The following is a 22717-nucleotide window of genomic DNA, read 5'->3' on the forward strand; positions in this document are numbered from 1 at the left end:
TGTTGGTTAAAATTAATGACATAAGTAGCCTATTTAATTTGGAATGCTGTCCTTTAAAGACGGAAGGCATGCATTAAATACTTACACACGTTAAGTTTTCACACACCTGTTCACGTTCATTTAATCCATAACCTACTGTATTTACGATACTCTGCACAATAAACATTTGGACTTGGAATTAGGACCCCTATACGGTGCCCATGGCCAGGGTAACAACAAGAAAAACAAGGTAATAAAATTACATCTCAAGAAGACACAAAGGATGAATATAAAGAGACTGTTTTCATAGCTTTCAAATTAATATAACTTTGGATAGTTTACATATGCATGTCGAAGTCCAATTTGAATCAAGAAAAAAGAGGTTTAGAGCCAGTAAACTTTTGTTTATGAATGTGAAATTTAGCTAACAGGAAACATAAATTAATTATGTAATATTTTCTCTTTTCTCCAGGATTCTCTTTTGAATAGTCAAACAATCCAAAGAAAGCATCATGAAAATAAAAAGAGAAGTCACTTACAAAATAAAACTGAATAAACGCCAAAAAGTCTGACCAAAATTTTTCATTGTAGGAGCATTGCCAAAATAAATGAAGTCTTCTTCAGAAGAATGACAAAAACAGCAACTCAAGTCAATGTCTAACTTATATTTCCTAAGAAAGGCTTTAGTTGGGTAACATTTGTGAATTAACTTAAATGTTATTTATTTTACTTTGTTGGTAAGCAGATATCTATGAGGCAAGGTCCATACTTTCTCCCAAGGTAAATTCTCCACAATGCTATTCCAATAAGGGATTATGTAAGGAATCGTTATTATCTCTCTCTGAAAGATAGCTCTAATTTTATAATTATTTTTTTTTGTTAATCTGCAGAAAAGCAAACATTTCAGTTCATTGTGTCAGTTAAATTTAGAATGTAAGTACATGGCCATTGAAATGTAATACCTTGCAACAGAAAAGACACACCAGAGGGAATGGCATTGAAAACAACAGCATATTCATCAGCAGATACAGGGATATTAGTAGTTGTAAAGTCTGCCTTGTGAATTAAAAAGCTGTCCAACTAAAAGAAGGTTGTTTTCAAACCAGCTGTCAAAGAAAACTGATTTATTCTTGTAAAGAATATCTTTATTGTTCAATAAATAATATCTGTGCGGAGAAAAGTTGTGTTTGTATATTAAGGACCAGGCCAAGAGCATCTGCTTATGGAAATTAGAAAATTTGACAGGGATTTTTAAAACATTATAATTACAAAGTAAAAGGAAATTCAGGCCACCAACTTTAGAGAAAATAGAATAAGGGATAATATTACAAAGTTAGCATTATTTAATAAAGTATTATTTAAGGTAGTAAAATTTACAAAATCCAGTCCCCCTTGTTTAGTTTGGTTCATTATTACAGATTTCCTAATATAGTGAGTTTTATTTTTCCCAACAAAATTGTTTAACAAGCTATCAATTTTTTACAATGTTCCTTTATCAACCTCCAAGGAAAGAGCAGCATAAGTTAGTCGAGACAATACTTCAGCTTTAGAGAGTAAAATTCTTCCTCTTATTGACAAATCTCTCTGCAGCCACGAGTTGAGTTTTCTTTGGGTTTTCACTATTAAAGGGTCGAAATTTATTTTGTATCATTTCAAGTATGTAACTTGATCTTTCACAGGAATGTTACAAATAGAGGGAAGATCACAGCGTTTGATTGACATTAACTCACACTTGTTGATAATTAAGCAGAGACCTGAAGCTCTGAAAAAGTACTTCGGAGCATGTATTGCGAATCATTTGATTCAGATCAGGACTTCGGAGCATAGTGAATCATTCATTCAGATCGGGACTTCGGAGCATAGTGAATCATTCATTCAGATCGGGACTTCGGAGCATGTATCGTGAATCATTGATTCAGATCGGGACTTCGGAGCATGTTTCGCGAATCATTTGATTCAGAGCGGGACTTCGGAGCATCGCGAATCATTTTATTCAGATCGGGACTTTGGAGCATCGCGAATCATTGATTCAGAGCGGGACTTTGGAGCATCGCGAATCATTGATTAAGATCGGGAATTCGGAGCATGTATTGCGAAACATGATTCAGATCGGGACTTCGGAGAATGTATCGCGAATCATTTGATTCAGATCGGGACTTCGGAGCATCGCGAATCATTTTATTCAGATCGGGACTTCGGAGCATCGCGAATCATTGATTCAGATCGGGACTTCGGAGAATGTAGGGGAGAGCAGGGGCGAAAGTAACATTTTTCAGAAGAACATCATTTTAAAAGATAATGTTGTAGACAGAGATATATTTCTGCTGTGGCCAGTAAGTCAGAAGTGTGGTCTAACAATACCAGGTGGTATTTTGTAGAAATTTAGAAAGACTTCAGTATAATTTCACGTTGAACATTGTTACTTTCGACCCCATCTGTTGGGACGAAAGAAACACACAGGTGGGTCAAAAGTAACACAACTATATAAGCTCGATTTTTTTCTGTTAGTCTGATTTTTCTTAAGTATACATGATTGTGACCTTGTTGATAAGTAACTGCAAACATATTTTGTCCTTTCTCTTTGCAAAAAATAATATTAAATTAAATTTTCCTATTTTCATTTTAAATTTAAGTTTAAGTTTCATCAGATGTCTTAAAACCTGACTGTATTTTTTATTGTAAATTTCAATGTATTTTTATATAATAATAAAAAATTCTACAGAATGCACAATATAAAAATGTAATCACATTAGCATAATAAAAAAAAAACTCTAAACATAATGTAACAGTAGGCTTATTTATGTTTCCATCAAGTTTTTTTTATGCATGAATTGAAAATGTGCATTAAAACATCTGGATACACAGCAAATTCATAGGTGGAGGTGTAAAGGCTAAGATATGGCTAAAACCTAAATATAAATGTGATGTAGCAGCTGCCCAGAGAGAGATGTTCCTCTATGTCCAGAAACGCCCTCTCAAAAACATCTGGATAAAACCCGACCTCTGTCTGTCTTTCTGACCCTCACTAAGACATGTTCTTTTGGTATAATATGACATAAACATTTGTAAGAAATGATGCAAGGCACAGAAATTCACAATATAGCTTGCACTGGAACAAAATAAATACTTTTTGTGACTGTAGCGGGACAAAAGTAGCAATTGTTACTTTCGTCCTGACAGGAACTCCTGACATTTAAACATTAAAAAAAAATTGAAAATGCAAACTTTAGAATGTGTTAAAGCACTAAATAACCTGTAGATTGATCATTACTGTGACACATGAAACAAGAAAAACAACACGACTAATAAAAAAAAAAATTACTGCTTCAACAATTTACTTTTAGTACTCGAAAACATTTTTATGGACCTAACTTCGGGAAACAATGAGGAAATCACGTGATATTTCTAAGCTCCGTCAAGGATTGCATGCTGAATATCCGTCATAGCTGGGAATGCAAGTGCAGAAAGAGGCTCGGAGAATATCGCTTTGTTACTTTCGTCCCACGTTACTTTCGACCCCGCTCTCCCCTATTGCGAATCATTGGATTCAGATCGGGACTTCGGAGCATCGATTCAGATCGGGACTTCGGAGCATGATGAATCGCGAATCATTGATTCAGAACGGTACTTCGGGGCATGTAGCTAGTTGTTTTAAACTCAAATATGCGGTTTATTTAAAAATGTGTTTCGTTGATTTTCGGAGGTTGTCTAGTCGCGTCTTTGCATTGACTTAACATTGAAATCACTCGCGCCAGACGCTCTATTTGCTTCTGGTGTGAGCGCACCATAAGAGCTGGATAGTGTTCTGTTTATTGTGCAGTAACTTTAGGCCTAATATACAGTTACAGAGATTTGCACTAACGGCCAGGTTTCCCTTTGTTTCTTTTTACCCAAGTTTAAATGAGTTTGTCTTAATTTTGTACTTGAATTCTATTTTTTCAATATTTAGTTTTTAATTATTTTTTTTCTATGCATATCATATGGCAGGCTGCAATCTATTGAGTTCAAATATATACAACATTTTCTAAAATACTTAGTATTTTTATTCTTCAATCAGTTAATAATAAACTTTTTTAAATAAGTTGAGCTCAAAACGCACTTTCAGTCAGAAGCGAGTGTATGATATAATTTGATCCGATGTGGATTATAATTTTCATACAAGGCAGAAATATTTTTAAGCAATGCAAAATTTGCACGCTAGGCATTAACGTTACCATTGTAAACAAGGTAAATGTGACCGGTTGAAGAAATCAGACATTATCGATGGGCATACATTTTTAACACAGAGGCAGACAAGCCTTAACAATTTAAAATATTTAATCTTTCTGATTGTTATTAGGGTGGTTGACAAGCCAGAGGGCCCCTGGTGTACCAACACATCATTATTAACAAAAAACTCAAAAATCATTAAATGTGAAGTGTCTGGACTTCATATCAATCTATCATAAAATGTACAATTTTACCAAACCACCAGCTGTGACTTAGCCTGCATATCAGATGGCCATTCACACACACACACACACACACACACACACACACACCTGTAACAATGAATTCAGAATTTTCATTCTGAAAAAAAGGGGCACTGGGGGGTGGGTACTTGTTAATACAAATTATAGTGTTGTTAAATATACAAATTAAAAGAGAAGACAGCACAAAACTGTACACTTTTACTGTCAGCTGACCATGTATTCATTTCTGCCAGACTGTGAAAAGCAGAAACACATGAGAATGGAAGGTACTCTTTTACTTTAAAAACAGTTTTTGGCTTGTCAAAGTAACATTTTAGCATAACAAATGCAATGGTTGTTACACCAAAATAAATGTATCCAGGTCTAAAAATATTTATGATACATATAGGTGATTTTAGCAACATATTAAACCATGCAAATCATTTAGCTAAATATTATATGTTGTAAATTGAGTCTGCATTTCAACTTACCCCACCATACGGCATTGTAGTTAAAAATATGGTTTTATTAAAATGTTCCATAGATTACTAGTATCAAGTAATTATAATGGGAAATATACTTAATTACAAGAATTAAAGTGACAAACTGCTAAATATTCTATATGATGATTTACACGCTTGCTCGCTGGAGCTTTGTATTCATGTTTAAAATGTTGAACTGCCTTTAGCCTCCCTTCGCTTCTACTCTCTGTCTGTCTACTTTTTTGTTAAGGTTTTTTTTTTGTGTGCCAACAACAGCGAATTTTGTGTTATTTATATTAGATCTGTGCAAATCATTACCAACAAAAATACAAAAACAAACTACCAAATTACTAATTCAGCGAATCATCCACTGACTGTAATGTGGATTGAAATGCATCTACCTGTTAATGCAACAGAACTGTGGTCTTTACTCTAGAGAGCACAGATCGTGAGAAATGCTGCTGAGCGGGTGGGAAAACACACAGCGGATCTTTAGTGAGCTGGAACATAACGTTTTGAGCTGGGGTTAATGGGGGGATTAGTAAGAGGGCCAACTCAGCCAATGAGGCATTGCAATAGTCTGGTTTGGCCGAATGTAGTGGCTTGAAAGGGAGGACCACCGTAGGATCCTAAGGACTTTTGACAAGTCCCAGATTGGTATGGTCTGAGGACGAGTAGGGTTAAATCTCCAGGCACCTTTCAAGAACTTAAAAATCAGATCATTTCTACCAATCAAATGGCAGGCTTCGAGGGAATGATCCGCTGTAATAGCTGCCACATAAACTTTGAGAGTGGAATTGTCCATAGGCCAGAAAATCTCACTGTATTGAGAAAGAAGATGGGCAGTGAGAGCTGTCATCCGAGGCGAAGAGGTATACCTGTGCCTTCCTAAAAACAGACCAGATTTCTTGAACCATATGAGGATGTAGGGTCCATTCTTCTGGAGCCACATTGCCTCTGTGCCTAGAATAGGAGGCGCCGAGTCAACCTTGAAAGGGAGTTGCTGTGAAAAATGGAGGACCAGAATAAAAATCTCCGGCTGCATAAACGGTTTAGAGTAGTCTTAAAATTTTGTGATCTACTATTTTTTCTTCAAGTCTGGTCATAACTTTTTTAATTCAGTAATGAAATGGTAGATTGGTTTTATTAATGGTAACAAGACACAATCTAAAGATTGTGGCTAAGTTTATGCAACTGGCCCTTGAATTCATCCAGCTGAAGTGTTGAACCATGTGAATGCCATCTGTGTCATATTTCCTGTGACATATTTTCCAAACAACCTTTCCAAACTCATATCTGCATGAGCTTTTATTAAATGAGAGGTAAAATACTGTATAGCGATTGATTGGGCATGATCTCGTACATCACCAACAAAAGATACGGGAAATGTTTTCTCCTTCCTTGCATGTTGTTCTATATTAAGTGATTTACATGGAACCTGTCCTTATCTGTCATTAGGTAGAAGCTCATGCAAATGTCAGCACAGGCAGGTTGTTTGACACCCTTTTTTTTAAAATCCACAGATACAATTACAAAACCACTTCCTGTCAGATTCCTATGTTGACAAAGTTCATAAAAGCACAAGACTGACTACAGATAAACCAGTGTCCAGCAAGGAACATCTCAGTTGTGCACGAAACGAAAGAGAAGAACCATTAAGATCATTTAGTACACTTACAGGAGATCAATAGAAGAAATGAACAATCAAGGACCATCAGTCGGAAGAATAAACCCTGCGTTCACTGACCCTCAACATGAACAGGACAATCTGGAGAAGTCAAGGATGGGTCAGTCTGTGCCACCACCGTACTATCCCAACGCAGGATACCAGATTCCAAGGGCCAATCTCAATCCCATTCCTTCTGGATATCCAAACCAACTGTACGGAGCTCCAGGAGGAGATCAGGGCCAGTATGTCTATCCAGGGATGGCTGTGTATCCCCAAGTAGGATATGATGGTCAAACTGGGGTCACAGTTCAGCCCACTGTGGTCATGACTACTGTTGTAATGGCTGCTCCTGATTATTTGGGCTACTCCATCTTCACCATGCTGTGCTGCTGTTTACCTCTGGGCATCGCTGCTGTTGTCTACTCGTGCTACGTAAGTATTCATTCTAGAATAATTTTTTGTGCTTCATGTGTATATCTCAATCAAACAATCTCCTAATTCAAGAATCCAAATGGCTCATTGTGTTTTAATGAAGAATAAACTGCCCTGCACACTGTCCCTCTGTGCATGAAAGACTTCCAATATTAATTGAGATACATACATTTGGTCTGATACCCGGATGCAATTTTATATATTTAGTAGGGTTTTTTTTCTGACAATATATATAAATGAGAAACTCTAACATAACGTTACATTTTAAAATCACATAAGATGTATTGAAAACAAACATAAAATGACCTAAATAAAAGATTTTATTACATTTATTAAAATTCGTACACTAAATATTAAAACTGTCAGCTGTTTGAATTTTACTTTAATGTTTAATCTTACAATGGGCTATAATTACATGGGCTGAAATGTAATAAACTTCTTGTAGCTTCTGGATAGGAGTTTTTGAACTCACTTCAGTATGCTTGACATCTGTTTTCACAGACTCGAGATGCTAACTTGGCTGGACAGCGAGAGATAGCGATGAGCCACTCCAGAGTGGCGTTTATCCTGAACAATGTGGCTCTCGGTATCGGCCTCACAATCACTGCAGTGATCATTATCCTCATATTTACAGTAGCAATAAGGCATTCTTGAACATTTGGGGATGACCAACTTGTGTTGTGTTTTCTTTTTTTAAAACTGTTGACTAATGTTTGTAATGACTTATTTGCAACTTCTGGCTCTCTTTCAGCTTCAAACTTAATGCTAGATGATTTCTGTGAACATTAAACCCGTCTACTTTGATTTGATTGGCCATCCCAATTATTTTATCATTGATGAAAGTGTTGGACCACTGAGGCAGCTAGACCAGGTTGACAAAATGTAACTTTTAAAGCTTTTTTACTTCAGTAGAAAATCAGTGAATGGATTTCAAATATTGGGAGGGATAGTTATGAACAGATGCTGTATTCTGCTTCGAATGCAGCTATTCATACTGTTACCAAGTCATTGATTTTGTGGAAGAAAAGACAATTATTTTTCAGACCCTTTGAGGGAATAATCTTATGTACAGTTATATTTTATTTCTTGTTATATTAAATGCAAGAAGACTGATCTATTTGAATAGTAGAAACTAAACTGCTGATTTAAAACGTTCCCATTTTCTTCTTTTTTAAATTACACAATCAAATAAAGTGTTGAAATTTAAAGGAAATAGATTTGTTCTGGTTTTAAAGTTTTATATGTTTAAACACAATCTAAAATCAAAAGATATTTTGCATTAAATGCATACACTTTTTCTGGTTATCTACAAGGTATTTTTTCTGTTTGTGATTGGAAGTAAATAATGGTTTGATCTGCTTATTATGATCTTATTAAATGTAGTATGCACATAATGCAAAGATCTTATAACACTGTAAAATGTAAATTTGTTCAGTTTACTTAAAATTGTACTAATCTGTTTCCTTGATGAATAAAAAAGCCCACTATACTAATAACACAGGCCTCCTCATGTTTACACCCCTCAGCTCTTAATGTGTCATGTTTCCTTCTTGAGCAGCAGTAAAAAAGAAAATCACTTTTTTTAATAGTGACACACAGTAATAAGAACCAATGGTATGTAAACTTTTAAATGTTGTATTTTTTATAGATTCAGTTATCATTTTGTCCTTTGGAGAATATATAAACATTTGTTATGTGAAATAGCTTATTCAGGACATCATTAAACAACTACATGCAATTTTCATGTTCCCTCTTATTATTAACATTTTGCATATTTTGCAAGAGGCATGTAAATGTATGACCACAACTGTATATCTGACAAGAATCTGACATGAATTTGTCAAGTACTTGGGTATTATAATAACAATAGTTGCACTTTATTTTACAGTACGTGTACCAACATGTACTCATAGTGTACTTACAGTGTATTTATCTAAGAAAGTTCTGGTAATACAAGGTAACTACATGGGGTAGGGTTAGGTTTAGGGGTAGGTTCAGGGTTAGTACCTAGTTATTACATAGTTATTGTAATTACTATAATAAGTACATAGTATGTACATGAGGAACAGGACTGTAAAATAAAGTGCTAATTCTTCCTTTAACAGAACAAAGCATACACTGTCACTTACTAAATTAGTCTACATTACATTTTCATATATTTACATATGCAAACAATACACATTGTGTTTTGCATACTACATGCAAACATTGTGTGTTGCAAAGGCAAGAAAAGTCAAAGAAGTGGAAGACAAATGCAGGGGATCCCTTAAAGGGATAGCTCATCCAAAAAATGTAAATTTAAGTTTATCTGCTTACCCCCAGGGCATCCGAGATGTAGGTGACTTTGTTTCTTCAGTAGAATACAAACATATATTTTTAACACAAATGTTGGCAGTCTGTCAGTCTTACAGTGGAAGTGGATGGAAATCACGGCTAAAACATACAATAAAAAAAAGAAAGAAGCATCTTCTGCTTCTTGCTTTATGGTGGATCACAGACTTTTAAGTGCGTCCACTTGAGAGATAGGTGGCAGTAATGCACTTAAGTCTGCAATCAGTCATAAAGCAAGAAGAAGAAGACACATCATGCACATGCTGCTGAAAATACCCAACAGCTCATTATTATAACAGCTGGAAAATTAGATTTTGTGGGGGTTGTCTTAAAAAAGTGTGTATCGCTTTAAATGAAAATGAGTTGCATTGCCTCCCTCCTATCTCCTGAATATCACACTGAATAAGAATGGCAGGCCAGTGAGACTGACTTGGTTTTTAAAGGGAATTAAAAAAATGAGTAGTGGGTGGGTTTTTATCATGGTGGGATGGTTGTGTTCACACACTGTTAACACACATTTCTGTCCAAACAACATGTAAAAGGAGATTTTGCATAAAAGTTACCCTTTTAAAGAACTCCTCTTTGACCACCTCCCTGTCCCCAAATGCATGTATGAAATAACCATGACTGTTGATTTGAGTATTGGAACTGTGGCATAGCCAAATGACAAAGCAGTCTAGCAGTCTGTCAGGCCAAAGACTGCACAGGGAATGACCCAGGTACCTTGTATATTCACTTTTCAATGAAATGTGTTGTCCAAGATACTTATTTTAGACTGGATGCAGCATATGCCTTATATTCTTGATGCTGGAGCGATGCATGCAAATTTGTGCTTTGCAACGATGTTTGACATTTGATTGGTGAAGTCACTATCAGCAGATGCAAACTGAGTATAGTGATATGCCGAATTCTCTAGACCCATTAGCTGATTTCCATGCTGATTTCAGATAATAATATATGGTTAATTTAACTGACATAGACTGATATAGAAGACTTTAGGTATACAAAGGCTGTACACTCACATACACTCTTAAAAATAAAGGTGCTTCATGATGCCATAGAAAAACCTTTTTGTCTAAATGATTCCTTAAAAAAATAAATAACCTTTCTTTTTCACTAAAGTCAGTGCTTTAAGTGGGCCGGTATTCACCAGTACTCAGTACCACCACTTCCAAATATAGCTCTTGAGCGTACCGCCACCTCTCCGTGCGCCCAGAACGTGCTTTTAGTGTACCAGTAAGTTCATTTGGACATCTGTTTTAATAGAGGTTTTAATCCTTTGCCTGCGCTGCCGCTTTTCAGAGCGCCTTTCAAAATGCACGCTTCCTAATTTGTCCCACCGAGAGCAGAGACTACATTACCCATACACCCTTGAGTTTTACAAGTGGAAAGCGCATGAGTCGCTTTTTCTGCTGTCATTGTCAACGACTCAACGTGGCCGGAGAGGGTGTGTGAAACGCGTACACTCAGACGCAAGCTAATGAAGTAATGCAGCAGCTCTCTCTAAGGGTATTTTTTTAAATCTTTTTGCACATTTTATTTATGTTCAGTAGTTCTTTCTAGCTCAAGCAAATCCACAAACTAATAAAAGGATTCATTATTAAGATCGCCTGTTGACTGCTGTATATAAAACCCCTTCAATATAGTTGTTTTTACCTCAGGGGATGAGGGGAGTCATCAAAAAAAAAAAAAAAAAAAATTCTCTATAATAGAGTACCGGTACCTCTTTTGGGCCACTTAAAGCACTGATTTGAGTCAGTTTGGGGTTCACGAATCATAGCTGTACATGGATAGGCATTTTTAACTAATTTAGTAGCTAGTTCTAATTACATTTTCCAAGCGTGTTCAGGTGTGTTATGTGAACTCATATTTTTTGCTTTAATGATATGCCTTTTAACAGTATCAAGTATATTCAAAAACTAAACAAATCGTGCCTAAAAAGTGCACGCATCTAGGCTAATGTAAAGTTACATGATAAAAGTCATACTAGTGCGCGTGTGCATTTTGAGTGAATTCTTTCACTGCATTATTCTGAGTATTCAAATGCATTTATGAATGCATGTGAATGATTACAAAATTCAAGATATGGGGGTTAGAAAATGTATATATTTATATCATTTTATGTAGTTAATCAATATCACACGAAGAGTGCCATTTCAGTTTTCTCCAAAAATCTGCATGATTAAAATGTGATATTAAGTTACTACAAACAATAATTTAATTACAAATACAAAATGTTGCAGAATAATGTAATATATGAATGAATAATAGTCTAAAGAACCTTTGTGCCAAAAGGGTTCTTTCTTGTCATTATAGAACCTTTTTAGCATAAAAGGTTCTTTGGAGTTGAGTAAAGAACCCTATGGTTCTATATAGAACCCCAATGAACCCTTTTTTCTAAGAGTTTGTTGTCATAACGTTCAACTTGGAGATTGAAAATGGGGAGAAGGAGAGGAAGAGTAGATATAAGTCATGATCTGCAAGATTAACCACAATCTGATGTGATCCGACCACCTCATAGAAAACCAGTGTTGAGCTGCTGCAAGAGCTTTAGAAGCACAGCAGCTGTGGTCAGAGAGTTCTCGTGTGTTCTGATTGGTGGATGATGATGATGAGTGGATAAATACTAGAGCTATCAAATAGTGAGATAGTGATCTGCTCACATGGTTATGTTCGTGGATGTTTCGACATGGAAATCAGTTCGGAATGGAAATATTGATATTTTATTTGTTAACAACATACTTTTCGTGCCTTAAAATCAGTAACACCGCATTGTTAAAAAACTTTTCAGAATGCCGCAAGCGCACTGCAGGTCATGTGACAAGAACTAAACATTCAGCTTCATCCTCTCCCGTAACAACTTTGAAAGCTCAAACAAGATGAAGGAACAGCTGATCATAGCTGTATATGGATCGCCATTTTTAAATACATTTAGTAGCAGAGCTACTGAAAGCGATTTTTTGTGCTGCAAATCCATTTATCCTTTGCTGAAATTTCCGCGTCTTGAGAGCGCGCGTCATTGTTGCTTAGCAACGGCAGGAGCGCTTCAGCCCGAGCGCTTTGGAAAGGAGGAGACAGTGCCTAGCGTTTTCCAGGCCTTTTTAGGCGCGATATGTGAACGGCCCCTTAGCAAAATCATGGCAAGCCTTTTTCTTCTGCCTTGAATCTTTTCAAGGTCCTACAGATATTCATCTCCCTTGCCACCTGACGTATGGTTTTTCCCTGTTGCATCTCTTTCACTGCTCTGTCCAACTCCACAAGAGCAGTTGAAGCCCTGTCGGTCTTCTGTTTATAAGTGCGTGGCATAATGGGTTTTCGTCTAAAATTAAGAAGCCAAATAGTTTAACTGCTAAAATGCAAGAGTACAATGTACAATTACAAATTAATATTGTGCTGAAAATAATCATAAGTGGGGGTGAGTTGTGCCACTGGCACAACTTAACCCAGGCCCCTTTGGTACAAATCAACCCATACCCACAAGTATAAAAAAACTAGCATGATCTAGCTGTAAAGAGTTAACATCATGCTAACTGTATAGACTCATTGTGTAGCTTGGTAAAGCACTAAAACGTGTGAAATGTTTTCAAAATTTTGTAGAATTGTTCAGACTCTACAATCAAAAAAACGTGAACAGAAATTTTACTTTGAAAGGTAAAAAACAGTTGTTTGAGCTAAAATGTGATTCCCTCTCATGCCATGTGCCTCTCTTCTTTGGAGGATGAGTAAATCATTTGAATCAGTTCGGGAGTTCGGAGCGGCTTCGCGGATCATTTGAATCATTTCGAGAGTTCGGAGCGGCTTCGCGAATCATTTGAGTCAGTCTGGGGATCGCGAATCATTTGAATCAGTTCGGGAGTTCAAAGCGGGTTCGCGAATCATTTGAGTCAGTCTGGGGATCGCGAAAAATTTGAATCAGTTCGGGAGTTCAAAGCGGGATCGCGAATCATTTGAGTCAGTTCGGGAGTTCGGAGCGGCTTCGCGGATCATTTGAATCATTTCGAGAGTTCGGAGCGGCTTCGCGAATCATTTGAGTCAGTCTGGGGATCGCGAATCATTTGAATCAGTTCGGGAGTTCAAAGCGGGTTCGCGAATCATTTGAGTCAGTCTGGGGATCGCGAAAAATTTGAATCAGTTCGGGAGTTCAAAGCGGGATCGCGAATCATTTGAGTCAGTTCGGGAGTTCGTAGCGGGTTCGCGAATCATTTGAGTCAGTCTGGGGATCGCGAATCATTTGAATCAGTTCGGGAGTTCAAAGCGGGATCGCGAATCATTTGAGTCAGTTCGGGAGTTCAAAGCGGGTTCGCGAATCATTTGAGTCAGTCTGGGGATCGCGAATCATTTGAATCAGTTCGGGAGAACAAAGCGGGTTCGCGAATCACTTGAGTCTAAGAGTGTGTTGTCATAACGTTCACCTTGGAGATTGAAAATGTTTCTTTTCTGAGACCTCAGGAGCCCAAATTCAGACCCAGAACAATAAAACCCACAGAAGAGGTGGGAGTTCAAAGGAGGAATCATTATATTACCAAACTGCAGTGAGAGGAAGAGTAGATAAGTCATGATCTGCAAGATTAACCACAATCTGATGTGATTCGACCACCTCAGAGAAAACCAGTGTTGAGCTGCTGCAAGAGCTTTAGAAGCACAGCAGCTGTGGTCAGAGAGTTCTCGTGTGTTCTGATTGGTGGATGATGATGATGAGTGGATAAAGACTAGAGCAATCAAATAGTGAGAGAGTGATCTGATCACCTGGTTATGTTCGTGGATGTTTCGACGTGGAAAGCAGTTCAAATTGGAAATATTTATATTTTATTTAGATTATAATATTCAGATTATAAAAAGGTAATAAAGAGATAGTTCTTTAAATAATATTTGACTGAAAGGTTCTTTGTGGAACCAAAAATTTTTCTTATATGGCATCACTGTGACAAACCTTTTGATCACCTTTATTTTTAAGAGTGTACTTGAATTTGAATGGGAGGAAGGGCAAGGCTTGGCAGAATAAGTCTTACCTTCAAAATAAAAGTCTCTGCAGCTGCCTTTACAAGCTCCAGTTATAGTGTATAAAAAAATATCTGTGTGGTATTTTAAATTTAAGCTACTTGTAGAACTTCACATATACACTCTGGGGACATCAGAGACATATTTGACATCCTCTAAAAAGGATCTAATAGGTCACCTTTAAATGACAGTTAAAATACTTTAGACCTGACTCTGACATCAAAAATTAAAATGTGAAAAGTTTTCTTACTACACTGTAAAACATAAAATCTGTGACATTTACAGAAAATACCAGCACTTGTGGTGGCCAGAACCTCACCCTAAAAAATACTTAAATTCACATTAAAATACCATACTTCATTAACTGATGTAATATTAATAAACCAACATACTGAAGTATTCATATCGGTTTTGAATCATTGTAATGCACTGATAACCTCCAAAAACTGGTGGTGATGAGAGTCACATGATGAACCAAAGCTCATCATAGCTTTTTTTACGAGCTGAGGAGAGCAATACTTATAAAGAACACTGTATATAGTGCAAAAAGTATGGAAACTTCCTATTTAGTAATTGACAGGTTTTAACTGTAGCATTTGTACAGTCTTTTACTGTAAAAAAAATCACAATCATTTTACAGTGTATATTAAGTGAATCTACGTAGGTTGCATGACACCCTCATCTTCAAAAACCATAAACAAAATTGCAAGCTACGACACCACTTCCCGTCAGATTCATATAAATCTACACATGATCACCATAAAAGGACGAAGTGCATAAAAAGCACAAGACTGACTGCAAATTAACCAGTGTCCAGCGAAGAGCATCTAGTTGTGCACAAAACGAAAAAGAGCAACCATTAAGATCATTTAGTACACTTACAGGAAATCAAGAGAAGAGATGTACAATCAAGGACCATCAGTCGGAAGAATAAACCCTGCATTCACTGACCCTCGGGATGAACAGGATCATCTGGAGAAGTCAAGGATGGGTCAGTCTGTGCAACAACCGTACTATCACAACACAGGATACCAGATTCCAAGAGTCAATCCCATTCCTTCTGGATATCCAAACCAACCGTACGGAGCTCCAGGAGCCCCTCAGGGCCAGTATGTCCATCAGTCATATCCAGGGATGGCTGTGTATCCCCAAGCAGCATATGATGGTCAAACTGGGGTCACAGTTCAGCCCACTATGTTCATGGCTCCACTGCTAATGGCTGCTCCGGATTATTTGGGCTACTCCATCTTCACCATGCTGTTCTGCTGCTTACCTCTGGGCATCGCTGCTGTTGTCTACTCGTGCTACGTAAGTATTCATTCTAGCAGGACTTTTCTGCTTCATGTGTATATCTCCTAAATTAAGAAATGGCTCATCAAGTTTTAATCAATCTGCGTATTGAACAATGATAAAGAATCTTGCTCACTGTCTGCTGTTCCATACATTTGGTCTAAAACCCTGATGCAATTTAATACATTTAGTAAGTTTCTTTTGTGATTTACACACACACACACACACACACAGAAAGAGAGAGAGAGAGAGAGAGAGAGAGAGAGAGAGAGAGAGAGAGAGAGAGAGAGAGAGAGAGATGGTATTTCATAAAACTACCTATAGAAGTTTAAATTATATAAAAAAATCTATCCTAATTTTATAGCCCTGTTAATTTTCTTAAATCCTATTATATTTAACCTTTAGCTTAAGACTGCACCTATAACACAATTTAAAGTTGAAAGTTTTATCAAGTAAATTAGGTGACCATCTACTAATCAAATCCCAGAAAACCAGACACAGTGCAACCGAAACTTTACAGTTCTTGTAAAACATCATTATATTGCTCAATTACCCCATCTTGCTACACCAGAGATTACAGCATGATTAGGGTTATAATACTGGATAACTGTGAACTTTGGATTGTCATTTTGAAGGTATCAAGTACAGTCTATATGGAAAGTGCAGGACTATTAGTATGTAAAGAAAACCTTGCGGGTGCTAAATATGAAAACTGAATGCGTTTCGATTTCACCAGTACTGTTATCTTATCATGGGCTATAATTAATGAAGCTCCTGGATTTACTTTTTTTTTTTTTTTCAAAGGTTTTTCAAAATCACTTATGCTGAGCTTTTGTGTTTTCACAGACTCGAGATGCTAACTTGGCTGGACAGCGAGAGATCGCGATGAGCCACTCCAGAGCGGCCTTTATCCTGAACAATGTGGCTCTCGGTATCGGCCTCACAATCACTGCAGTGTCGCTTATCATCATCTTTACATTATGAACAGACGCATTCTGCTTCAAATGCATCTACTCATGCTGTAACTCAAGACTTTGATTTTGTGGACAAAATGACAAATATTTTCCAGACACTTTGAGGGAATAATCTAATATGGATATGTTTTATTTCGTGTTGTATTTAATGCTGGCAGATTGAGCTGTAAATTGTACAATTATCTGTGCATTTTGGGCAGAAATGAAACTACATTTCAAGTTAGTAGGCGGATTTAAAAGGTTTCTTTCAAATAAAGCATTAAAAATGAAAAGGAACAGTGTTCTGGTTCTGATATAAATCGAGAGAGAGAGAGAGAGAGAGAGAGAGAGAGAGAGAGAAAGGTTGACACATTATTATTTTAAAACACACATTCTAAAGTAGATATTTATTTAGTTTGAATATTGATTTAGAATGAAGTTGTGAAAAAAAGTTATTGAAGCACATGGGGAACTGGGTTATTTAAGGAGCATAAACTATTTACAGACTATTTTAAAATTATTTTTGGTTCGTCTTTATTATCATTATCTTTTACTGGTTGTTCTTTTGCATTTATTTCCCCTTTCTGGAATCGACATGTTTTCATTTACAGGCTATTCACAAGAGCACGTTAAAAATAAAGGATTTACACAAAACTAATTTTATGGCCCTTCACAGTATTCGCAAACTTTAGAAAACAGAAACATTGTGTTAGAATAATACTCAGATAAACTGAAGCATTATCATACACTGAAAAGATTAACAGCAGTTCAATGGGAGGTGGTTTGATGCTTGTAGGAGATACAAGCTCCAAACCACCTCACACTGAACTGCTATTAATCTACACATCACCATTAGAGGACAAGGTTCAGTAAAGTCTGCAGATAAACCAGTGTTCAGCGAGGAGCATCTCAGCTGAGCATCAAACGAAAGAGAACAACCATCAAGATCATTAAGTACACTTACAGGAGAACAAGAAAATGTATAATCAAGGACCATCAGTCGGAAGAATAAACCCTACATTCACTGACCCTCGGGATGAACAGGATCATCTGGAGAAGTCAAGGATGGGTCAGTCTGTGCCACCTCCGTACTATCCCAACACAGGATACCAGATTCCAAGAGTCAATCCCATTCCTTCTGGATATCCAAACCAACCGTACGGAGCTCCAGGAGCCCCTCAGGGCCAGTATGTCCATCAGTCATATCCAGGGATGGCTGCGTATCCCCAAGCAGCATATGATGGTCAAAATGGGGTCACAGTTCAGCCCACTATGTTCATGACCCCCACACCACCAGCCACTCCAATGCCAGATTACTTGGGCTACTCCATCTTTACCTTGCTGTGCTGCTGTTTACCTCTGGGCATCGCCGCTACAGTCTGCTCCTGCAATGTAAGTCGTCATTCTAGACATTTTCTTCATTTTGAGAATATTTATTTGCATAATATGAATTAATAATACAATTTATAAAATGCATAGCTTCATTGATAAATATATAATGCAACAATTAAAGGAAAATTAAATAAAAATAATGGCAAATTTATTTTTGTATAAAAATTAAATTTACACTTTAACAATTTTAAACATTATAACAGACAGAATGTATTACCCCCGGTTTCACAGACAAGGCTTAAGCCTAGTCCTAGACTAAAATGTAAGTTTGAACGGTTTCAACTGAAAGAAACCTGCACTGACTGATCTTAAAATACATGAGTGTCTTTGTTTTGTCTCAAGATGCACACCAGTAATGTTTTATTCCTTAGTTTATAAAAATTGCTTTAATGCCCTAATTTAACTATGATCTAATTCTAATCCAAGCACCATCTGTGAAATTGGGTCTTAAATTGTTAAACTGTTTAAAGTCTTTAAATGTAAATACTTTTACCTGAAATACTTTCTGAATTAAATTACTTGAATTAAATACATTTTAATTCAAATTTAACATTTAAATTTAATCATTTAGCAGACGCTTTTATCCAAAGCGACTTACAAATGAGAAAAATAGAAGCAATCAGACCAACAAGAGAACAACAACAGTACCCAAGTGCCATGGCAAGTCTCAGTTAGTCTAATACAGAACAAGAAGCCAAGAATATTATAGACAAGAAAAGAAAAGGTAAGTGCTAGTATTAGTTGGTTAAGTGCTGTTGAAAAAGATGAGTCTTTAGATGTTAGAATTGAGATTGGGAGGTCATTAAACCAGCTGGGCATAGTCCAGGAAAAGGTCTGTGAAAGTGATTTTGAATTTCTTTGGGATGGCACCACAAGGCGTTGTTCACTTGAACAACGCAAACTTCTGGATGGCACATAAGATGGAACTAGTGAGTTTAGATTTGTTGGTGCCGTGCCAGTGGTCGTCTTGTAGGCAAGCATCAGTACCTTGAATTTGATGCGAGCGGCTACTGGTAGCCAGTGTAACCTGATGAGGAGAGGAGTAATGTGAGCTTTTTTTGGCTCATTGAAGACAACCCTCGCTGCTGCATTCTGGATCACTTGCAGAAGCTTGATCGTACATGTAGGAAGAGCCAGGAGAGCATTACAATAGTCCAGTCTGGAGAGAACAAGAGCTTGGACAAGAAGTTGGGTTGCTTGCTCTGACAGGAAGGGTCTAATCTTCCTAATGTTGTATAAGGCAAATCTGAAGGACCAGGTTGTTGTAGCAATGTGGTCTGTGAAGCTAAACTGATGATCCATCACAACTCCTAGGTTTCTGGCTGTCCTGGAAAGAGTTATGGTTGATGAACCCAGCTGTAAAGAGAAATTGTGATGAAACAATGGGTTAGCTGGAACCACCAGCAGTTCTGTCTCAGTAAGGTTGAGCTGAAGGTGATGGTCATTTATCCAGCTAGAAATGTCACTCAGACAGGCTGCAATGAGAGCAGCTACCGTCGGGTCATCTGGCTGGAATGAGAAGTAGAGTTGGGTGTCAACAGCATAGCAGTTATAGGCAAAGCCATGCTTCTGAATGACAGATCCTAATGACGTCATGTAGATGGAGAAGAGAAGAGGTCAAAGTACTGAGCCTTGAGGAACCCCAGTAGCGAGTTGTTGTGACTTAAAAACATCACCCCTCCAAGACATACTGAAGGATCTACAGTATTTGAAAGGTAGGACTTAAACCACAGGAGTGTGGTTCCAGAGATGCCCATCTTTCTGAGGGTGGACAGGAAAATCTGGTGATTAGCGGTGTCAAAAGCAGCAGACAGGTCCAGTAAGATGAGTACTGAGGATTTTGAAGCTGCTCTTAGAGCAGAGCAGTCTCAGTTGAGTGGAGGGTTGTTCTGTACAAGAAACATAGAGAGCTGGTTGAACACAGCTTGCTCAAGTGTCTTTGTAATAAATAGAAGAAGGGATACCGGTCTGTAGTTTTCTAAAAGTGCTGGATTTAGAGAAGGTTTCTTAAGCAGTGGGCTTACCCGAGCCTGCTTAAATGCTGAGTAAAATGCTCCAGAGCGAAGAGAGGAGTTGATAATGTGAGTAAGTGAAAATATGACTGAAGAAGAAATCAATTGAAGGAGGTGAGTAGGGATCGATCAAGTGGACAAGTGGTAGGATAATTGGACAGGATAAGTTTGGAAACATCCGTCTCTGAGAGTGGAGAGAAGGGGGAGAGAGAGTGTGCATTGGTCATTGTGAAGTTATCATCAGTCTGCGGTGTGAAGAATTGGTCACTGATGGTTCTGGTCTTATTTGTGAAGAAAACTGCAAAGTCGTCAGCTGTAAGAGTCGATGGAGGAGGAGGCAGATTAAGAAGAGATTTTTAGCTTAAATTATGTTTAAAGATAATATATATATATACACACACACACACACACACACATATATAATGTTTTAAATTGTACAGAAATGTATCATAACCTTCTCTTGGAAGTTTCATAAAGTGACCTATAGATATTCACTTAGATTATAAAAGATTTTATACTACGGGGCCATTGAATGCTTGAATCTGATTGGCAGTCGAACGTTCTGAGGTGTGCAGTTATTTTCTGGGAAACGTACGGCAAACGTAGTTCCAGGCAGCTCTCTTGACCGCATTACAGTTCCATACTTCGCATAGTTAACTGCAATAATGGTCACGCAGTTTGCATAAAAAGGTGTTGTCAGCACTGCCCTGACAATTTTATCAGTTAGCATATATAGTGTAGCAACTTAAAGGCTACACATGACATTTTTCACTAGCGAGGAAATAACAGCGCTTTATAGAGACTCTGTGTGTCTCTGTGCGCTCTCTTTCTATTAACTTAATTAATAACTGCATTAGAATGCTATCAATGCCTCAAGCCTCCGTTACTAGCTTTAAAACGATGTTTTGGTACTAGCAAAAGAGCCATTGAATGAGATGCAGAAGAAATAGTCCTACTCACAATAGCGATTTAAGTACAAAAAACGGACAAATCCCTTTAAATAAATATTTATTTCATGTTATGCATGATAAGAGCATGTTAATGTGCTGTGATATTTGCATCATATCAAATCTGGTGACTATGTCCTCTATACTGAAGGCCAGGAAACCAGACAGTTCCTGTAAATGAATGATGTCATAGTTATCTAATCAGACAGCTCTATTATATGATTTACACCAGCGATTAAAGTATCATTAAGGTTATAACTTTGAACCTTGGATTTAGCCTACTGTACATTTGCAGTCATCAAAAGCAATGATCTACCAACTTCATTTTTAACCAAAGAGAGGACATTTGTAAGTTTAATGAGTGAGACATGCTTTGTGTTCAGTTATTTTAATCTGTACAAAACTGCTCCTTATGCTGTTTATATTATGGTGACGTTTATTATTGTGAATATTTGTTGTTATGTTGCATTCAAGTCATGTTGGAAAGATCGTATTTGAGCAAGTTGCTCATGAACTCCAACACAAAAATGAATTGAATGTCACAAACAGGCATTCACAGACAGTAAAATAAATCGGATAATATGATATTACAAAATGAAAATACAGGATTATTAGTTTGAAAGAGTGAAAAAAATATTAATACAAATGGTGCTAGATTTCACCAACACTTAATTTTATTGTGTTGTAATTGCATGGACTGAAATCTATTACACAATTTCTGAAGCTTCTGGATATAAAGATTTCAAATTCACTTTTAAGATGCTTGGCTTTTGTTTTCACAGACTCGAGATGCTAATGCATCTGGACACCGAGAATCAGCAATGAGGAGCTCCAGATTGGCATTGATCCTGAACAATATCGCTATCATCATCGGCTTCGTGCTCATCACGACAAGCACTATCCTCTTACTTTATATGAATGGTGTAATTTGATGAACATACATGTATGTTGTATTCTGCTTCAAATAAATCTACTCTTATTGTAACTCATCAATGACTTTGTGGAAAAATTACAATTAGCCTACATTAAAAAAAAAATTATGTTTTATTCATTGCTGTAGTTAATGCTGTATGATTAACTGTATATTATATGTGCAATTTACATCTACAGTAGCAGATATGAAATTAAAGTATGTTTCTTTATACCAATATTTTAAATAAGACTTCAAAATAAGGCATTTGAATAAAATTACAGCATGTCTTTCTTTTACCGTAAGAAGCAGAGCCTATAATGTTATTTCAGGAAAAGAAACAGCTGATTATTTTATGGTTGCAAATGAATGCGAATTAATGTGCAGCACATTAATGACTGATTTGATGACATTCTTATCTAATCTTATTTTATTTTACTGCACTCCTAAAAGCCAAACCAACGCAACATTTATTTATTTATTTATTTGATTGTGGGTTGAAATAAAGTTTATAACCAAGGAGACTTTTCGACCTTTAGCCTTATAGTGTTTTTGATGCAAACAGGATGTCAGAGGTGTGTTTACAGATGAAGCTTCACTGTGCTCACAAGGCTTTTATTTGCATGAACTGGCACTATGAGCCGTCTAACAATTTTACATTTTGTCTCTAAAGAGAAAGACATTTTCACTGTTATCAGGGTAAATTCAAGTAAATTGGGGGACTTTTCAGACTTTTTCAAGCTTTCACAAAACATTAAGTACAAACAGTATGTAGCCTATAGACACCAATTCTGTTTGCGTACTACACAAAAATACTCTAGTTGTTGCAATGTTCAGTAGGGGGCAACAATGTCATGTGACATACAGTATC

General features: G+C 36.9%; 2 protein-coding genes across 2 annotated transcripts in view; both read left to right on the forward strand.

Moving 5' to 3' along the window:
• Window positions 1-7856, forward strand: part of LOC127968355 (proline rich transmembrane protein 1B) — a 51516-nt gene extending 43660 nt beyond the window's left edge. Inside the window, exons 2-3 of the mRNA XM_052569520.1 lie at window positions 6436-7013; window positions 7515-7856. Coding sequence (XP_052425480.1) covers window positions 6609-7013; window positions 7515-7667 — 558 coding nt within the window. The 5' untranslated portion in view covers window positions 6436-6608 and the 3' untranslated portion in view covers window positions 7668-7856. The remainder of the gene's footprint in view (window positions 1-6435; window positions 7014-7514) is intronic.
• Window positions 7857-15132: 7276 nt separating this feature from the next.
• Window positions 15133-16882, forward strand: LOC127968356 (proline rich transmembrane protein 1B-like). Its single transcript, XM_052569521.1, has 2 exons — window positions 15133-15650; window positions 16479-16882. Exons 1-2 carry the CDS (start codon window positions 15243-15245, stop codon window positions 16614-16616), a joined length of 546 nt encoding a protein of 181 aa, XP_052425481.1. The 5' UTR covers window positions 15133-15242; the 3' UTR covers window positions 16617-16882.
• The last annotated feature ends 5835 nt before the right edge of the window (window positions 16883-22717 follow it).

The sequence above is a fragment of the Carassius gibelio genome, chromosome B11 (assembly GCF_023724105.1).
Source record: "Carassius gibelio isolate Cgi1373 ecotype wild population from Czech Republic chromosome B11, carGib1.2-hapl.c, whole genome shotgun sequence".
NCBI lineage: Eukaryota > Metazoa > Chordata > Actinopteri > Cypriniformes > Cyprinidae > Carassius > Carassius gibelio.